At 51.7% G+C, this 16,718-nt stretch overlaps 1 protein-coding gene across 3 annotated transcripts in view; it reads right to left on the reverse strand.

Annotated features, from left to right (window-relative positions):
• Positions 1-16,718, reverse strand: part of MX2 (MX dynamin like GTPase 2) — a 44,081-nt gene that overhangs the window by 22,446 nt on the left and 4,917 nt on the right. Inside the window, exons 2-6 of one of the 3 annotated variants that reach the window (XM_045389323.2) lie at positions 11,696-11,760; positions 7,542-7,861; positions 6,715-6,907; positions 4,696-4,830; positions 3,556-3,710 (exon numbers count right to left, since the gene is read on the reverse strand). In XM_045389323.2, coding sequence (XP_045245258.1) covers positions 3,556-3,710; positions 4,696-4,830; positions 6,715-6,907; positions 7,542-7,790 — 732 coding nt within the window. In that variant the 5' untranslated portion in view covers positions 7,791-7,861; positions 11,696-11,760. Of the gene's footprint in view, positions 1-3,555; positions 3,711-4,695; positions 4,831-6,714; positions 6,908-7,541; positions 7,862-11,695; positions 11,761-15,222; positions 15,343-16,718 lie in introns of those variants that run through there. The other 2 variants (XM_065541358.2, XM_005548647.4) reach the window with 2 other exon arrangements.

Here is a 16,718-nt window from a genome sequence, read left to right on the forward strand (position 1 = left end):
TACAGGCACAAACTCCCGACGTCAGGTGATCTATGTGCCTCGGCCTCTCAAAGTGCTGGGATTACAGGCACAGTGAGCCACTGTGACCAGCCTTTTTTTTTTTTTTTTTTTTTTTTTTTTTTTTTTTTTACAAATCAAAGGTTTGTGGGAGTTGACCAAGCCTATTGGTGCCACTTTTCTCAATAGCATATATTCACTTTCTGCCTCTGTGTCTGGTAATTTTTGTGCTATTTCCAACTTTTTCATTATTATTCTATCTGTTATGGTGATGTGTGATCATCGATTTTGGATGTTTTTATTATAATTGTTTTGGGGTGCTATGGACCAGACCATATAAGGTAGAGAACTTAATAAATGTTGCCTGTGTTATGACGGCTCCCCAATCTCTCTCCCTCTCTCTATTCCCTGAGGCACCACAATATTGAAATTAGGCCAATTAATAGCTCTATAGTGGCCTCTAAGTAGAGTGGCTGCATTAGTCTGTTCTCACACTGCTCATAAAGTCATATCAGAGACAGCGAAATTTATACAGAAAAAGAGGTCGAATGAACTCATGGTTCCACATGACTGGGGAGGCCTCAGAAGCATGATGGAAGGGAAGAGCAAAGGCACATCTTACATAGCAGCAGGCCAGAGAGCGTGTGCCCTTCATAAAACCATTAGATGTCATGAGACGTATTCATTAGTACGAGAACAGTACGGGAAAGACCTGCCCCCATGATTCAATTACCTCCCACCAGGTCCCTCCCACGACACGTGGGGTTATGGGAGCTACAATTCAAGATGAGATTTGGGTGGGGATACAACGAAACCATCAGTGGCTTTCCTTCAACTAAAAGGAAAAGTTGCATGACTCTTACTTTAAATCAAAAGCTAGAAATGATGAAGTTTAGTGAGGAAGGCATGTTAAGGCGAAAAGCTAAGCCTCTTGTGCCAACCCATTAGCTAAGTGTTGAGTACAAAGGAAAAATTCTTGAAAGAAATTAGAAGTGCTATTCCAGTAAACACATGGATGATAACACAGTGAGATAGGGAAGGAGACACACACATACACACACTCACACTCACATTCACAGAACGCCACTTACAGGTTTATATACTCCATTATAACAGGGAGTTAACAGGGATGGGGCATAAAATAACGTTTATTCCTCCTGTTCTATCTTGACAGTTTCAATAACAAAATCCCTTCCCTTTGTAATGATTTAAGCAAGAATTAAAGAAACAAACTTAAGGTAGGACATTTTATTCCTAATTAGTTTTTTAAATTTTTTTTTTTTTTTTTTTTTGAGACAGAGACTCTCTGGCCCAGGCTAGAGTCCAGTGGCATGATCTCGGCTTACTGCAACCTCTGCCTCCCAGGTTCAAGCCTCAGCCTCTCAAGTAGCTGGGACCTAATTAATTTTTATAAAACACTTCTCTTGTTCACTTGGCAGTGTTTTCATATACTGCCACCTTTTCAGATAGAATTCTTTTTGGTCACCAGGTCAAGGCTTGGTAACCGATACGACGTGCATCATAACTTACTGTTAGGGACTAACCAGTCCCATAGGGCACATGGCTGTAATTATGAACTGATAATTAGAAGTAAAAGAATGTAGAGAAACAAAGCCTTTTAGAAATCTGAAACATAAATGAACAGCTTAGAGACACTGCACACATTTTTCCCCCAATGTTTAGAAAAATGGAAAAATTTTGCCATCTCAACCAACTTGCTTTTGATGAAATTGTTTGAGATCAAACTGTCTCAGACCAAATCACGTGTATCCTCCATAGAGGAGAGCAGAGGACGGAGTGGCAGGAAGAAGCTGTGTGTCCTGACCCCACCTGTATTAGTCCATTCTCACACTGCTATAAAGAACAATACCTGAGACTAAGTAATTATAAAGGAAGGAGGTTTAACTGACTCGCAGTTCCACAGGCTTAACAGGAAGCACAGCTAGGAGGCCTCAGGAAACTTACAATCATGGGGGAGGGCAAAAGGGGAGCAGGCACCTTCTTCACAAGGTGGCAGGAGGGAATGTGTGCGAGAACAAGGAAATGCCACACTTTAAAGCCATCAGCTCTCATGAGAACTCCCTCAGTCACAAGAATGGCATGGGGGAAAATGCCCCCATGATCCTATCACCTCCCACCTGGTCCCTCCCTTGACTCGTGGGGATTACAATTTGAGATGAGATTTGGGTGGGGACACAGAGGCAAACCATATCACCACCCAAGGATCTTTTGCAGTTTCTAGGAATTCCCATAACTTGATGGATGAATCAGCCACCCTCCTAGGAGGGCTAAGAAATAGGGAATTCATCACTTAACTCAGCAAGGGATATGAGCTAATTTCCCTGCTCTTAGAGAGACAGAGAATGGTGATTTGGATGTTGAGGAAGATCATTAACCAAGATTTTGCCCCAAACAGCAGTGCTAGTGAAGACTCCATCCAGGAGGCTCTTGGGGCTGCCACCCCTTAATTTGGTTGTGGTTGGGTTCTCAACACTGCCAGTGTCTCCCACAAAATGGAAGAAGCCAGGAAAGTGGCCTCAGTTCTAGTAGAGGAGGGCCTCATCTCCCCAGCCTTCTCCTGCCCTGGCGTCCACTCTGTTTCCTTCATTTTCACATGAGCTGGCTTGCCAAAGCATGACAGGGCTGGTCTAGGGACTGGCCTAACCCAAACAGGGTGTGCACAAGTCTTCCTGGACCACATTTGGTTCAGGTACTTGAGCCAGGACTATGTTTTCAGGCAACCTCAGGTTTATTTATTTATTTATTTATTTTTGAGATAGAGTCTCTCTCTGTCACTGAGGCTGGAGTACAGTGGCACAACCATGGCTCACTGCAGCCTTGACTTCCTGGGCTCGGGTGATCCTAGCACCTCAGCCTCCCAAGTAGCTGGAACCCCAGGCATGCACCACCACACCTGGGTAATTGTGTTTATATTTTGCAGAGACAGGCTCTTACTATGTTGCCCAGGCTGGTCTAGAACTTCTGGCCTCAAGTGATCCTCCTGCCTTGGCCTCCCAAAGTGTTGGGATTACAGGCGTGTGTCACCGTGCCTGGCCTTATGTTTAGATGAGTAGGTTGTTGGCAGAGAAGCCACAGCCCTGCTGTTGGCTGACATGTGTCCTTGTTGCCTGGTCGCCTTCCCTCTCCCCTGTGCCTCTCCTGCCCCGACCAGGACCACAGTCCACGTTCTGACTTATGTAACATTCATTTTTTAAAATATTGGCAAAATGGACAGATTTCATGTAAAAATCCAAATTTCTGCCCTCTTTTGACTATCAGCACAGCTGGTCACACTGGGCTCACAGTCCTGAATGACTGGGCAGGGTGTGCACTGTCCCATATGCCTGCCAGTCCCCCAGAGTCCACCTCTCTTTTTTCTGTGACTTGTCAAGCCTGAGTCAGAACCTGGGCATGAGGCCCCCACCTAGGCGGGTCTTACCTGAGACTCCATCCTCATCCCTCAGTGTAAAGGCTCCAGAAGGTGCACCAGGACCCTGGAGACCTCTGACCCTTCCCCCATTTCAGCTGAGCTCAATCCCAAATTCCAGAAGGGCTCACCTGCAGTCCGATGTCCCGGGGCTGGTTGCCCACAGCCACCCTGGCGATGCCGGGAAGGTCAATGATGGTCAGGTCTGGAACCTCAGGGGAGGTGATCTCCAGGCTGATGAGCTCATGGCTGATGCCCAGGCCATTCCCGGCCATGACGTTCTGGGCTATGGGTGAAATTGGGGTGAAGACTTCTCTATTTGGGAAGGGAGCCCTCCAGAAAGTCATTTGATCCAGGCAGACAGGGGTTCTCTGGGAAAGGGCTGAGCCCATGGGGTCATCTAAAGGGCTCCCGCTCAGGCACTGAGTTTGCTATCCAGTAGTGCAAAAGGCCTTCCTTGGACTTAATTCCTCACTGCAGGGAGTCTTAGTACATTCAGGGTTGTTTTTCCATCTATCCTGGCTGAGTCCAGGATGGGCCGTGCAAGTAGGATAGGGGAGAAGCCTTTAGGGAGAGTGAGAGGCTCCAGTGCCTGGGGCAGGCAGGGCTGTGCGCTCCAAGGGACATAACCACCAGGGCCCATCGGGGTACAAGGCTGTGGACTGCAGGAGCAACTGAGCATTTTTTTGATGAGCCATGGCCAAGAACAAGCATTGGGAAACTTGTCCCACAGCTGGGTGAGCGGGGTCTGCGTTTGGAGGGGGTGCTGGGAGGAAAGGTGGCCACAAGGTGGCTGGCCAGGGTTAGAGCTGAGCTTCAGGAAGACAAGCCATGGTTGTGACAGCTGGGGTGGGACCAGGGGTCCTGCAGCGGCACTTCCAAAGGGGGCGCAGGTGACCTGAGAGCCAAAGAGCGAGTAGGGATTGGGCAGGTGAAGAGGAGAAGCCTGGAAGGAAGAGAGGGCGAGTATCCTGTGGAGTGGAGAAAGCCTGGGCTGGGGAAGGAGAGGACGGGCAAGGTCAGCCACGTGGGCTGCAGGCTGCTAAGGGAAGCCACCAGAGGGTCCTCAGCATGGGATGGCTCGATGAGCGGGGACCTGGACAAGGACCTGGAGGGATGGTGGAGGTGACAGCAATGGGGGCAGCCCCATGTGGGAGCACATGGAGCTAGGAGGTAAGTGGTCACTGTGGGGGTGATTTGAGGAAGAGAAGGAATCGAGGAAGTGAGAGGAGCAGCTGTCAGATCTGAACCTTGGAATGACGTGGGCCCACCTTTGTGTATCTCCTTCTCCACCTGGCCAGGGTCCTGCAGCTCTATCTCGGTGTTCTGGTAGCTGATCCTTCCGGCCCACGCCTTGTAGGGCTGCTTTTTCAATTTTAGCACCAGCGGACACCTGGTTACGATTCCTGAGCGAGAGATTCCCCAAACATCCTCAGTTTCCTTTAAAAGAAGTGGCACTGGGCCCTTTGCTCCCAGGACCTGCCCTGCTGTCCTCAAAGTCCTCGTCTGAGCTTTCTGACTCTCCCTGGGGCCTGGTAGTAGGTGAGGGGTTCCGGATTGAGCAGGTGCAAAGGGGCACAGGTCCCCGGGAGGTGCTACTGTCCTTGGGAAGTGTTCGCTACCAGACTAAGCACCCTGAGCTCTGATGGACATGAGCAAACGGCTGTAGCCACAGTCCCCACCACAGCTGCAGCCCCCACCACACTGCCCTGGAAGTGATGGAGGCGAACGCTGGGGCTCTGGCACATGTCCAGGCTCTCCGTCTTCCTGCAACTGGAATCAGCATGTCGGGTGTCTGCCCCAGGCTCTGTAATTGTCCCAGTGGGCAGCCCTGGTTAGGGTGGGGGGTGGGGGACAGCAGGAATGTGGAGCAGTGAGACCCATCCAGGAGCCATGGAACCCTTCTCAAGGAGTGGGAAGAAGGTGGTGAGAGCCTGGAGGAGAAGCCGGACATCCCGAAGGAGGGGCAAGGGGAATCCTGACAGTGCCCTTTGAGGCAGGATCCTCCGATGCCGCTGAAGCCAGGAAAGGTGGGAGCGGTGCTGAGTTCCTTGGGGTGGGGGCCCTCACGCTCCTGCCGTGAAGCCCTGAGAACCCGTGTCCTTTGTCCCGTGCCTATAGGGAGGTATTGTCCCATCTTCCAAGTAGGGGACTCGCCCAGGGGCCTATGCTTGCCGTCTGGCATTCAGACTCTCCACTCTGGAGTCTCGCTGCCCCAAATGCTGAACCAAGAGCACGGAGGAGGACTGGCCGTCCCACACCCTTACTCTCTCCTGCCTTGTGCCCAGGCTGATGGGCATCTTACGGGACACGCTGGGTAAAGGACCAGGCTGCAGGTGGCAGCAGGGAGGCCAGGGGAGGGGCACTCTCCCAGGCTCACTGCGGCTTTGAGGTTGCTGCAGAGGGGTGTGGAGGATCCGGGCAGCCCTCCAGCAGCCCCACCTTGCTCTGGGCAGCCCTGGAGAAACCGGCAGATGCCTCCCGCCTGCCCCAGGGTTCTGGTTGGGTTAAGAAGTAAGCAGCAGCGGCAGGAGAGTGGAGTCAGGGAAGAGAAGGAGCTGGGTGCTCTCTGCTGCCGCCGCACCTGCCAGGGCCCCTGCACACTGCTCCTTCTCGGGTTCTGGAAGCTGCTCCCCTTCCTGTCCCACCCCCTTCTTGCTGGCTTCCCCACGCCCTGCTTATCCCATTGTAAAAACTCCTTTCTAAACACTCTCCAGTACCCACTCTGAGGGTAGTGCCTTTATAATTATCCTTTATAATTATTTTATTAAATTATAAATGTACAACAGCTTCTTCACTGTACACAGATTTAAAAATTTTTGTCCGAGGAAAAGGTGTCTTATATCACGATCCTAAATAATAGATTTTCAAAACATTGAGAAAATTCTTTAAGAAGACTTCACCTGTCACCCAAAGCATCAATTTAACCCTATCAAAGAAATGTTTCTACATTCTTACAAAGACCAGTAGGAAGAAGTGGCAAGGTCCCTGGACCTAATTGACACACAGGCAGTGAGAGCTATTTAAACATGTATGGGGAATCCGGCCCCCTGCCACCAAGCCTGAGAGGCTGCCCTCCTAGGGCCCTCCCAGTGGCCTGTCTCTCCCAGTTTCCTGTCTCTCCTAGCGGCCTGTCTCTCCCAGTTTCCTGTCTCTCCCAGAGGCATGTCTCTTCCAGAGGCTGTGTCTCCCAGCAGCCTGTCTCTGAAACCTCTTGGTGCCTGGGGAAGCTTTGTGGCTTACAGGCGGCGCTGCTTGCTGCGGAGGGAAGGTGGTCCATTGGAACTTACCGCTGCCTCTGGGAAGGGCAACTCCTGACAATGCCTCCAGCACGGAGCTCTTGCCCGAGCTCTGGTCCCCAATGACGGCGATGGCTGGCAGGGCCAGGTCCTGCTCCACACCCAGAGCCCGCAGGGAGTCAATGAGGTCAATGTAGGGGCGCACCTTCTGCTCGTACTGGTTGTGCAGGTTGTTCTCGGGCCCCTGGAGAAGGCAGAACAGATGCCACTGCCTTGATCCCTGGTAGGGTCCCTGGTGTCATGGGGATGTGTGGCAGAGTTTGTGCAGCTGTGATGTTAGGTGGAGTTGCAGACAGGAGGTGAGAAGGTGGATGGAGGGGTGCCGCTGCATGCAGGGGCCCTTCTGTTCTGTTCCTACTGAGGCCTCACTGGGGCAGATGCTGGGAGGATTTGGCTGCAGGTGTGCAGGGTGTGCCTGCCGGGAAAGGGCTGGGAACCCTGAGCCAGGAAGACGTTCCAAGAGGCAGAGGCTCCAGTCAGAGGAAGAAGAGGTTCTGGACCAGGGCACTGCAGAGCTGGGAAGGGTGGCAAGTGGGTAGGGTGGCAATGTGATGGCTGCAGGGGAAGCTGGAAGAAAAGCTCCAGGAAGGGGTCCCCCACACACAGAAGCCCCCAGACCCACGTCACAGCAGCCCATTGCTGCAGGAGAGTCTGTGTACATTCCTGGTACTTGATGGACATGACCAGGAGAGCTGGAGACACCAGCTGTGCTGGAGGAGCAGACTGGCTGGTTCTATTATCGCGGTGGGCTTACATGACAGCCCTCTGCACCAGCAGCCAGAATGCACCCTTTCCAAACGTCCCTCCACCGGGCTTACCTTTGCCCTTGGTTGGCTCGTGTTTCCTGGTAGTGGCTGATTGTTCAAAGTGAGCAAGTTGAAGTCCTTGGTGAGGAAAGCAGGGTCCTTCTCTACCCCCTGCCAGTTTGGGGGAAACGTCATTTGTGGTGGCACTGTGCCGAATGGCGGTGGCTGTTGCTGGAAGAAATTCATTTCTTTTTTCAGGGAGCGTTGGGAAGAAAACTGATTTCTTCTCCGGTGGGGCCAAGACTTGTGGGCCTTAGACATGTGCTGTCTGCCCGTCAGAGCTGGGGGATGCTTTCTCTGCTACTTGGCACCTCCAATCTTCCTGACAAGCTCTGCAGAGACACAAGAGGGAAAGCGGCCCACAGGTCACCAGAAGTCCTCCCCAACGTGGCACTTTTGCCAACCCCTCCTCACCCCACCCTACAACCTACCCTCTACACACAGATGCAGAGACCAGGGGTCCGGTGCAGGTCCCCTGTCTGCCGAAGGGGCTCTTGGCAACCAGAGAGCACAAGTGGATTTCTACCGGCCCGGGCTTGGGGAACAGGGGGCAGTGGACTCCACATTCCCAGTAGAGAGTCTCAATGTTCCTTTGTTACTTCTTGTTGTCGTTGTCGTTGTTGTTTTTGAGACAGGGTCTCACTCTGTCACCCAGTGGGGACTATAGTGGTGCCATCAGGGCTCACTGCAGCCTCAACCTCCCTGGACTCAAACAATCCCCCTGCCTCAGCTTACCAAGTAGTTGGGACTAGAGGCATGCACCACCATGCCCAACAACTTTTATTTATTGATCGATTGACTGATTGATTTTTGTATTTTTTATAGAGATGGGTTTTTGCCATGTTACTCAGGCTGGTCTCAAACTCCTGAGTTCAAGCAATCTGTCCGCCTCAGCATCCCAAAGTGCTGGAAATACAGCAGTGAGCCACCGCACCCAGTCTCCTTTGTCACCTCTGATGGTCTGTGCCATCTATGGCATCAGGCCCCTGTGGCCAGGACCAGGCAAGAGAACCATTAGGTGTGCAGAGATGACAGGCAACACCTCCTGGGCCTGCTGGAATCCAGACCTGGCCTCACAGCCAGGCTTGGCCAGGCACTGGGGGAGTGTGGGAGAAGCAGGTGTTCAGCCCCAGTTCTCAGGCTGTGGCCTGCACTCAGATGAGGGCAGCATCGTGCTGAGACATACATTTAAGTTTCACAACAAGTCTATGTATTTGGCCCTTATCTGGTTTTTCAGGGTCAAGAAACTGACATCTGGGAGGGCCAGTGACGTCTAAGCCAGGACTCAGAACTGGGCCTGTGCTCCGGGAAGGAGCCCCCCACACTCTGGCTCGCACTGTATCCCCCTTTCCTCTAGTAGTAAGGTGGATCCAGGAGGCTGAATGGTGTCCCCACAGTCCCCCCAAAATTTATGTTCAACTGGAACCCGGGAACATGACTTTTTTTGGAAAAAGACTCTTTGCAGATATAATTAAGGTGAAGATTTGAGATGAGATCATCCTGGATTTAGAATGGGCCCTAAATCTCATCATAGGTGTCCTTATCAGAGACAGGCGGAGGGAGATTTGGGACACAGAGACCTCTACACAGGGAGAAGAACCTGTGAAGACAGAGGCAGAGATTGCAGGGCTGCAGCCCAGGCCAGGGAAGGCCAAGGCCTCTGCCATAGCCACCAGGAGCTGGAAGGAGAGCACAGATTCCCCCGGGGCCTCCAGAAGGAACCAGCTCTGCCGACACGACACCTTGATCTGGGACATCCAGCCTCCAGGGCTGTGAGAGAACCAATGCGTGTTGTCTAAGCCACTGCGTCTGTGGTCTTTTGCCATGGCAGCCTGAGCAGACTCATACAAAGGTACGAGTCTGAATGTGCCAGGCACTTTCCACCACGTGAATATCATGGTGACCAAGTCAGACCAAGCCCTCACTCCAGGCACACCATCCTAGCAGGGAAATGCCAAAACAAATACACCAACCAACAAGGGACTCCAGGTGATGATGGAGTGTCTGGAGAAAGACAGGTGATAGGTTTGAGATTCTGGGGTGAGGGTAACTTGGGTGCCCACTGGAGGGTGTGCTGGGAATGGGCAGAGGAGCAAGGCTTGGAGGAACTGGGGACCAGTCTCCCCAACAAAGGAAATGCACGTGCAAAGGCCCTGAGGTCGGAATGAACTCAGTGAATAGGAAGATGGTCAGTGTGACTGGGGAAAAAGAGGGAGGACCAAAGCTTGCAAGATGTGGGCAGAGGCCTTGCATTGCACGTGGGTGTGAGGGAGGCCTTTGGAGGGTTCTGAGCTGGAGAGTGGCGTGATGGGCATCCTTGAGGATAAGGAGACCAAGTACAATAAAGGACACAACCCTGGATCAGGGAGGGCATGAAGAAGAGATAAGGTTTACACATGGTCAGAGTCCTGGGGCTTTGGGACAGTTGGGCCAGGCCACAGGACTCAGGCTCTGTACTACTGGATCTCATGCTTCCAGAGTTTCTCCCTCCAGCAACCTGCCACATCCGCTACCTGAGACACCCGCTGGCTTTCAGCATGGCAGCCTGGAGGAGTGGGAAGCTAGCCCCGGGGGAACCCCCAACCCGGAGGGACCTGCAGACAGCTCCCTCCTTCTCCCACCTCTCAGATGGATGTGCTTCCATGTGGCTCATTGCAAGGTGCACATAGGATGGAGCCCAGTCATCCTCGTGGGGTCTGCTGTCGGGGCCTTCCCCGTCCCTGCTCAGCAGCCCAGACCTGACTCCTACTGCCCGGAATCCCAAAGCCATGCACGAGCCTCTAAGGAGGCTCCACCCAGCGAGGGGCAGGGCGGGGCTAGACCGAGGCATACTGTCCTCCACAGGCAGGGTACAGCACCATCTCCCTAAGACAAGGCCTGCAACCTGGATTTAGGATAAAGAATTAGAAAGCAGGGTTGGGGCCGTCCAGCACAAGGGCTGTGCATGGGACCCGGAGCATGTGCTGAAATCTCTCTGGGTGTCAGTTTCCACATCTAGAAAATGGGGCTGACCATTCCTCCTGAGGATGTGGGAGGGTTCCATACAATTACTTATATAAAGGCTCAGCAGCGTGCCAGACACTTGTGGCTCAAAGACTGGGTGCTGGTACCAACACTGTCATGTGTGGCGCTGGTCTCTCCGGAGGGGATGCTAAGCTTCTCACCACCCCCTTTCTTGGGAGGGCAGGGCTGCTGGGCCTGCTCAAGCTGAGAGCAGGGACTGGGCTGTGCAGGAGGTGGTGCTTAGTGAGTGTGTAGAGCCTGTCCCAGGGCTGGCTCCTGCCTGGTGTTGAGGAGTGGCTGCGGCACAGCCACCGAGGCCCGGCTGGGAGGATGCCTGCCTGTCTCTGTCTGTTTTTTTTGTTTTTTTTTTTTTAAGTTCGAGAGTCTGGGAAAGCAAGGCCTGCTTGAGGTTTGGTGCCTAGCTCTCTTTCTGTCTTTAAAGTCCTCTTTTCTCCCGGGGGGTGCTAAAAGACAAGCCTAGGGATAACACCCTTTGGGAAACAATGGCAGTGGGGGTGGTGAGAGCCGACTGGATTCTGGATGCTTTGAAGTCCTGGTCAACAAGTCAGCTAATGGCCGGCTGTGGGGTTGAGGGGCAGAGGGGAGCTGGGGAGAGCAGGAAGATCTGTGGCCAGAGCAGCTAGAGGGGAAGCCGCAGAATTCCAAAGGGCCTCAGGCTGCCTGGAGCCTGGAAGGCCATGGCCCATATGGGCTTCAGCTTCCAGGACACTGTCATCCTAATGACCACTCCCACCACTGCCAACAAGGCACAGAGAGGGTGTGGCTCACCCAAAGTCACATCGTGCATTGGTGACAGCCAGGGCTCCTGGGCCTGGCAGACACCCCTCTTGCCACACCCAATTTATCTGCCTAAGCTCCATGGCTCCCCTGGTTGGGTCCCTTGCCCTCTCTGAGCCACAGTTCCTGAGTCAGTGTAAGTCTTCCTCCACTCTGTAAACATTCACTGAGTGCCTGCTGTGTGCTGGGCTCTAGATACCCAGCCGGGAGACATTGCCACCATTTGTAGAGCTGAGGATCTGATGGGGGAGGCAATAGTCAAAAGTTGCATTCCCAACATCTGCACGATACCTTTCCTGATGGATTCTGCCTATTTCGTCTCTCTCCAGCTGCAATAAGGCCCCCAGGGAGGCAGGGATTTTTACCTGTTTTTTTCATAGCTGTACCTGCAGCTCAAAGTACCTGGCATACAGTAGGAGCTTAATAAAGGCTGTGGAGGAAAAAACAATAAAAATGGCAAAAGCATTTATTGTATAGGAAACTGTCATTCACCCATCAAAATGTTCTATCTCCTAATGTGAGATATAACCCAGTGGATAAGCTGTAGTCCTGATTCCAAGTCACATTATTTTAAGAGATAAAAAAATAAACATTTATACCGAGAATAGATGAGATGGGCATTTGGAGCTGCTTATGATTTGGGGATGCTATGGAAGCATGTGATTGTCCACATCAAAGTAAGGGATCAGTAACTTATTAGAAGCTACCCAGTATCCAGAGGAGGTACCAGATACTAAAGTAGAAGCTTTTAGTTGAGAAGCCATCCCACAAGTCAAGGGCAATGTCCTTATTGACTTCATGTTAAAAAGTAGCTTTAAATACTATATTATAGTTCTAAAGTAGTAATTGATATCTACTCATCAAACTTTCAGAAAAAAAATTGGATCCATTTATAATTGACTCATAATAATCAATGCAAACTTCTGGCAAGTAATGTTGGCAATCTCAAAAATGCTTTCTCGATAAAGGTGGAATCTGGTCATCTCAGGTCACCTGCCCGTGAGTGCCATAAGCCTTCCTAGCTAAATTACTCCATAATTGTTTGCATCATGGAAAAGGTAAATTAAATGTTACATGCAATGCATATTGGTCAGGAAATTTTCTGGAATTGGCCTAGGAAGTGGTAGAGTCATATCTCATCTGCAACCAATATAACCCAGGCAAGACTGTGAAGGTGAGACAGGATTCAGGGCCATGGGTTCATGATTGCAAGTCTACCTCTTGCTAGACTTTCTGTTCTCAGCATGGATAATACCTATCTTCCTGTCAAAAGATTGTGGAATTACTGTCCCGGAGGGTCCTTCTTCCAACACAGACACTTCACTGTGTCTGAATCACCCTCGGTGTTCACAAAATACAAAATCAATCACAAAACGAAACTGAAATTCCCTAACTATAAAAAGCCCTCCATCTCTCTGGGCCTTGAGTTTTGCCACCAGCTTTATTGGCCATGCAGTCTTCGCCTCTATCTGTAAGCAGAAGATTACTCCTTAACTCCTAGGTCGAGGATATAATAGGCTATTGGCGTGACCATCTCTGAGTGCTTAGTCCGGCGCCCCATGAGATCATAACGGGATGCTGTACATGACCAGGAGTAACTTCAGCAAGGCCTGGCTCTGCTCCATTTCATGTACACAGTAAAGCATTGTCAAGGATTAGCCTCACACATGAAGTCTTGTGCCCAAAGGAAATGGCAGTCAGAGGAAATGCCAGCCAAACTTTTTCTGACCTCCAGCTTGGTCTGGGTCCACTGGAAGAGACCTCAAGGCAAAAACTCTTCAGACCTCTTTGGAAGGAGCCATTTCAGGTCCTCCGAACAAATGCCAGGGCGGTCAAGATCCAAGGTGTGGACCCAAGTGCTCACGAGTCAGTAGAAACAGGCAACAAACCCAGACCAACGGGACGGCTCCAATGACCTCAAACCAGGACTAACCACAAAACCTCCAGATGCAAAAACTAAGAGCTGTGGACCAAGCAGACGGCTTTGGGAGTGGGCAGCTTCCACTCCCGATGATGAGACCAGATAATGATTGAACTTCTTGTGACTTCCACCACAGTGGCTTTCTTTGTGTGCATTTTTAAACATTATATTCATGGCTGTTCTCTCTTTTTCAGGATCAGATTTCAATCCTGCAACCACGTTTTATAATTTACTTGTTCTTGACTTCTTCCTCCCTCCTTTAGACCAAAGCACATTTTCTCCTAACCCACCCTAAGAATGACTCAGCAGTCTGTTTGGAAATCTTGCCTCTTGCTGGATCTGCCACCCATTTCTAACTCCAGGAACCACACAAACCATGGGCATTCCCTTACTGAATTCCATGCCATATATTTTCCAACACATAATTCCAACACATAGTTACCTTAAGATCCATAAAATAAGTATTCTTATGCCCACACACACATAGGCTGCCATAATCACTCCTACCATAAAACACAACCGGCATGGCCGGCGTCTGGGGGAACGATCCTGCCTCCTATATGACCATCCTGATGCTTTTCACATCCCTTTAGATCTGCTCTTGATTTCACTAAAGGCAGTATTACCACAGACTTACATTTCTCATGAACAGTCATGATTTTTGCTTCCAACTCTTCTCCACTCACGAAATACAATTATACAAACAATGGAACCATTTGCAAGAGGTACATGCATGAAGAAAAATGTCCACGTGCAGGAAGGCAAGATTGTGAAGTTGCCAAAGTGGTCATCACTGTTTGCTGAAACAGAGCTCACGGGAAACTTTTATCTCTGAACATCCCCACACTGCCCCATCCCAACTGTGCCATGTGAGGGCCCCTTTCCTTACATGGTGCCAATGCACCCCCATGCTGGCCTGAGGACCATCATCGTACTTTGGGGGCTCCTAGTGATACAATTGCAGGATTCAGCTCCTCTCCTGTCCCATTTCATCTGCTCTTCACAGCTTTCACAGAAGTAGCTTTGCTGGAAGAGTTAAAGCCGCAGGTTCCAACAATTAACTTGAGGGGCTTTGACCTTGGTAGTGGTTCCTGACTCACGACTATCACAGGCTTATCCCTTGCTCTGGCTGGAATGATATAGTCCAGGAAAAGAACCTTTATCCACCTGCCACAGTGGGATGGACGACCACCCAGCTTTGAGCCACGCAAGTCGGCACCCGAGCTCTGGGGAACACTTCCTGTTGCTTTGTTACCCTTGTCGAGTCTAGCAACACAATCTCCAAATACAAACATTGGCTTTCCAAATTAGAGAGCAGAGCTTGGAATATTTTCCGGCTAAAGGCAGGCTGAGGGGGATGCGGGCTCCCTGGAAGTTCCCAGACTTTGCTGATGGTACTGTCCCCTGCTAGATGCACAGCCACTGCGGGGGCGGGGGTGGGGTGGGGGTGGCAGGCAGGGAGGTACTTGCAGTTGTGGAGAGAGGAGAGTGACTGACTACAAGGCTCCGTGCTAGGTGCAGCATCATCCCCCATGCAGGGTGATCCTGGCTTCTACCAAAGGTGGCTGCTGAGAGTGCCCTGCAGGGAAGGCCCCTGGGGCACCACAGTCCCAGAGCAGCACCTCACTTCTCGGGAATACCCCTTCCAGAAGCCCTGAGGCCAGCCCCACACTCCCATCTGCTGGCCCAGCAGCTCTCAGCAGCTTTCCTCCCTTGGGACAGAGACTGCTTACACTGCTGGGCTCAAAAACCTGCCCCATGCCCTGGCCAGCCTCATCCCCACATGTCACCCTGTGCTGACCTGGACTGCTCCCTCTGCAGCGGAATCTTCACTCAGACCCTCTGTCTCAACCTTTCCTAATGAGCTTCTGCCCTGTCTTGCATCCTCCCCCCGCAGCCTCAGACGGGCGAATCTTCCAGCAGAGCCAGCTGTTCCTGGGCTCAGCAGCCCCACCCAGGGCCCCCACTCACTCGCAGGAAAGACCATGGTTCTGTGAATGGCCCCGCGGCCACTCAGCCTTCAGCCCCTGTTCTCCAGCCTGGCTCCCAGAGGTCCAGCTCCACAGGCCTCCTGCACCCCCCTCCTCCCACGGGGGCTGAAAGCACTTCCTGTTTTCAGAACTAGCCCTGGGTTCATAAAAAGTTTTCTGATGTGAAATCTGTGAAACCAGAAGGGCTAGGCAGCAATTTTATGGGATCACTGAGAGATGGCACAAACAGCTCCCAGCCCTGTGGAGACTTTCTCAGGGGGTACAGGAGGGCCTGGCCAGGACCCAGCAGCTCAGTGTGCCTGCTGGCACCCACCCTAGCAGCTGAGATCTCAGGTGGCCTCACTCCACCTGTCTGTGTGGGAGGGAGCCTGGGACTCTGAATCCCCAGTCACAATATCCTTCAAAGGCTGAGAGCTGGAGCCAGCTGCCTTTGGTGACAAAGTCAGGAACAAAAGTGAGTACTGATGGGAGGTGATAAGTCAGCCTCAACTTCTTCCTCTCCATGGGAAGAAAGAACAAGGGAAAGGAGGGTCCTTTTGTGAAGTCCAATATTCTTCAATAAGTCCAATATTGAAGTCCAATATTCTTCATCTCATGTTCTTTTTAAAACATGTTTAAAACTGTCGCCACCCTCACCCTTATTTCCATGAAGGGCAGGTCTTGCTAAGCATATCATGAGCTGATTATTAAGTTTGAGAGGACAGGAGCTGGACACAGATTGCTCTGCAAAATAAAGGGGTGAAAAGTTGCAGGAGTGACCATGTGTGAAGGTCGGAGGCAGGAGTGAGCAGTGGGGTGACAAGTAGGGGATGAGAAGTGCCTCAGTCCCCCTCCCCATTGCAGTTTAGGGAGGATTTTCTGACACAGGCCTGTAGAATAAGGAATGTAGGTTTCAGGTTGTGTGGTGTGTGCCTGGTGAACCATCTGTCTCCCCTACGCAATCTTTAGAAATGGCTACAGTGTGTCTGCACGAGTGGACTGTCTCGGGAGCCCGTGGGCTAGCTGGGTGCCCCTGCAAGCTCACGGAGAAGACACAGAAGAGCCAGGTGACACACGGACAGGCGGGACTCGGACTATGCACACAGGCAGGAGAGAATGGAAGTGGGGGGCTTAGGAGGCTTGGGGATGCAGACCTCTGCTTTCAGCAGCCACTGCACTGTGGTTTCCTCTCCAGGGCTCGGTCCCCACGTGGGAGCTTCCGGAGCCTGGTACAAATGCAGACCATGGGCGCCATGGACTTTGACTTGAAGAGAAAGTGCAGGTCTTGGGAGAGAGGAACTGAAAAACCAAGAAGACAGCTGGTGAGAGAAGAGAAGGGAGAAGACGACGTGGCTGTCAGGGTGCAGGGGACACCCAAGTCAAGAGTTAAGACAAAGATGAGGAACAAGGTGAGGCCAGAATCCAGGAAGGAGCTACCGAGGGCCAGGTGGGGGGTGACGGATCCAAGGAAGGAGAGCAAGGCCTTGATAAGATGCG

The sequence above is a fragment of the Macaca fascicularis genome, chromosome 3 (genome assembly GCF_037993035.2).
Source record: "Macaca fascicularis isolate 582-1 chromosome 3, T2T-MFA8v1.1".
Lineage (NCBI taxonomy): Eukaryota > Metazoa > Chordata > Mammalia > Primates > Cercopithecidae > Macaca > Macaca fascicularis.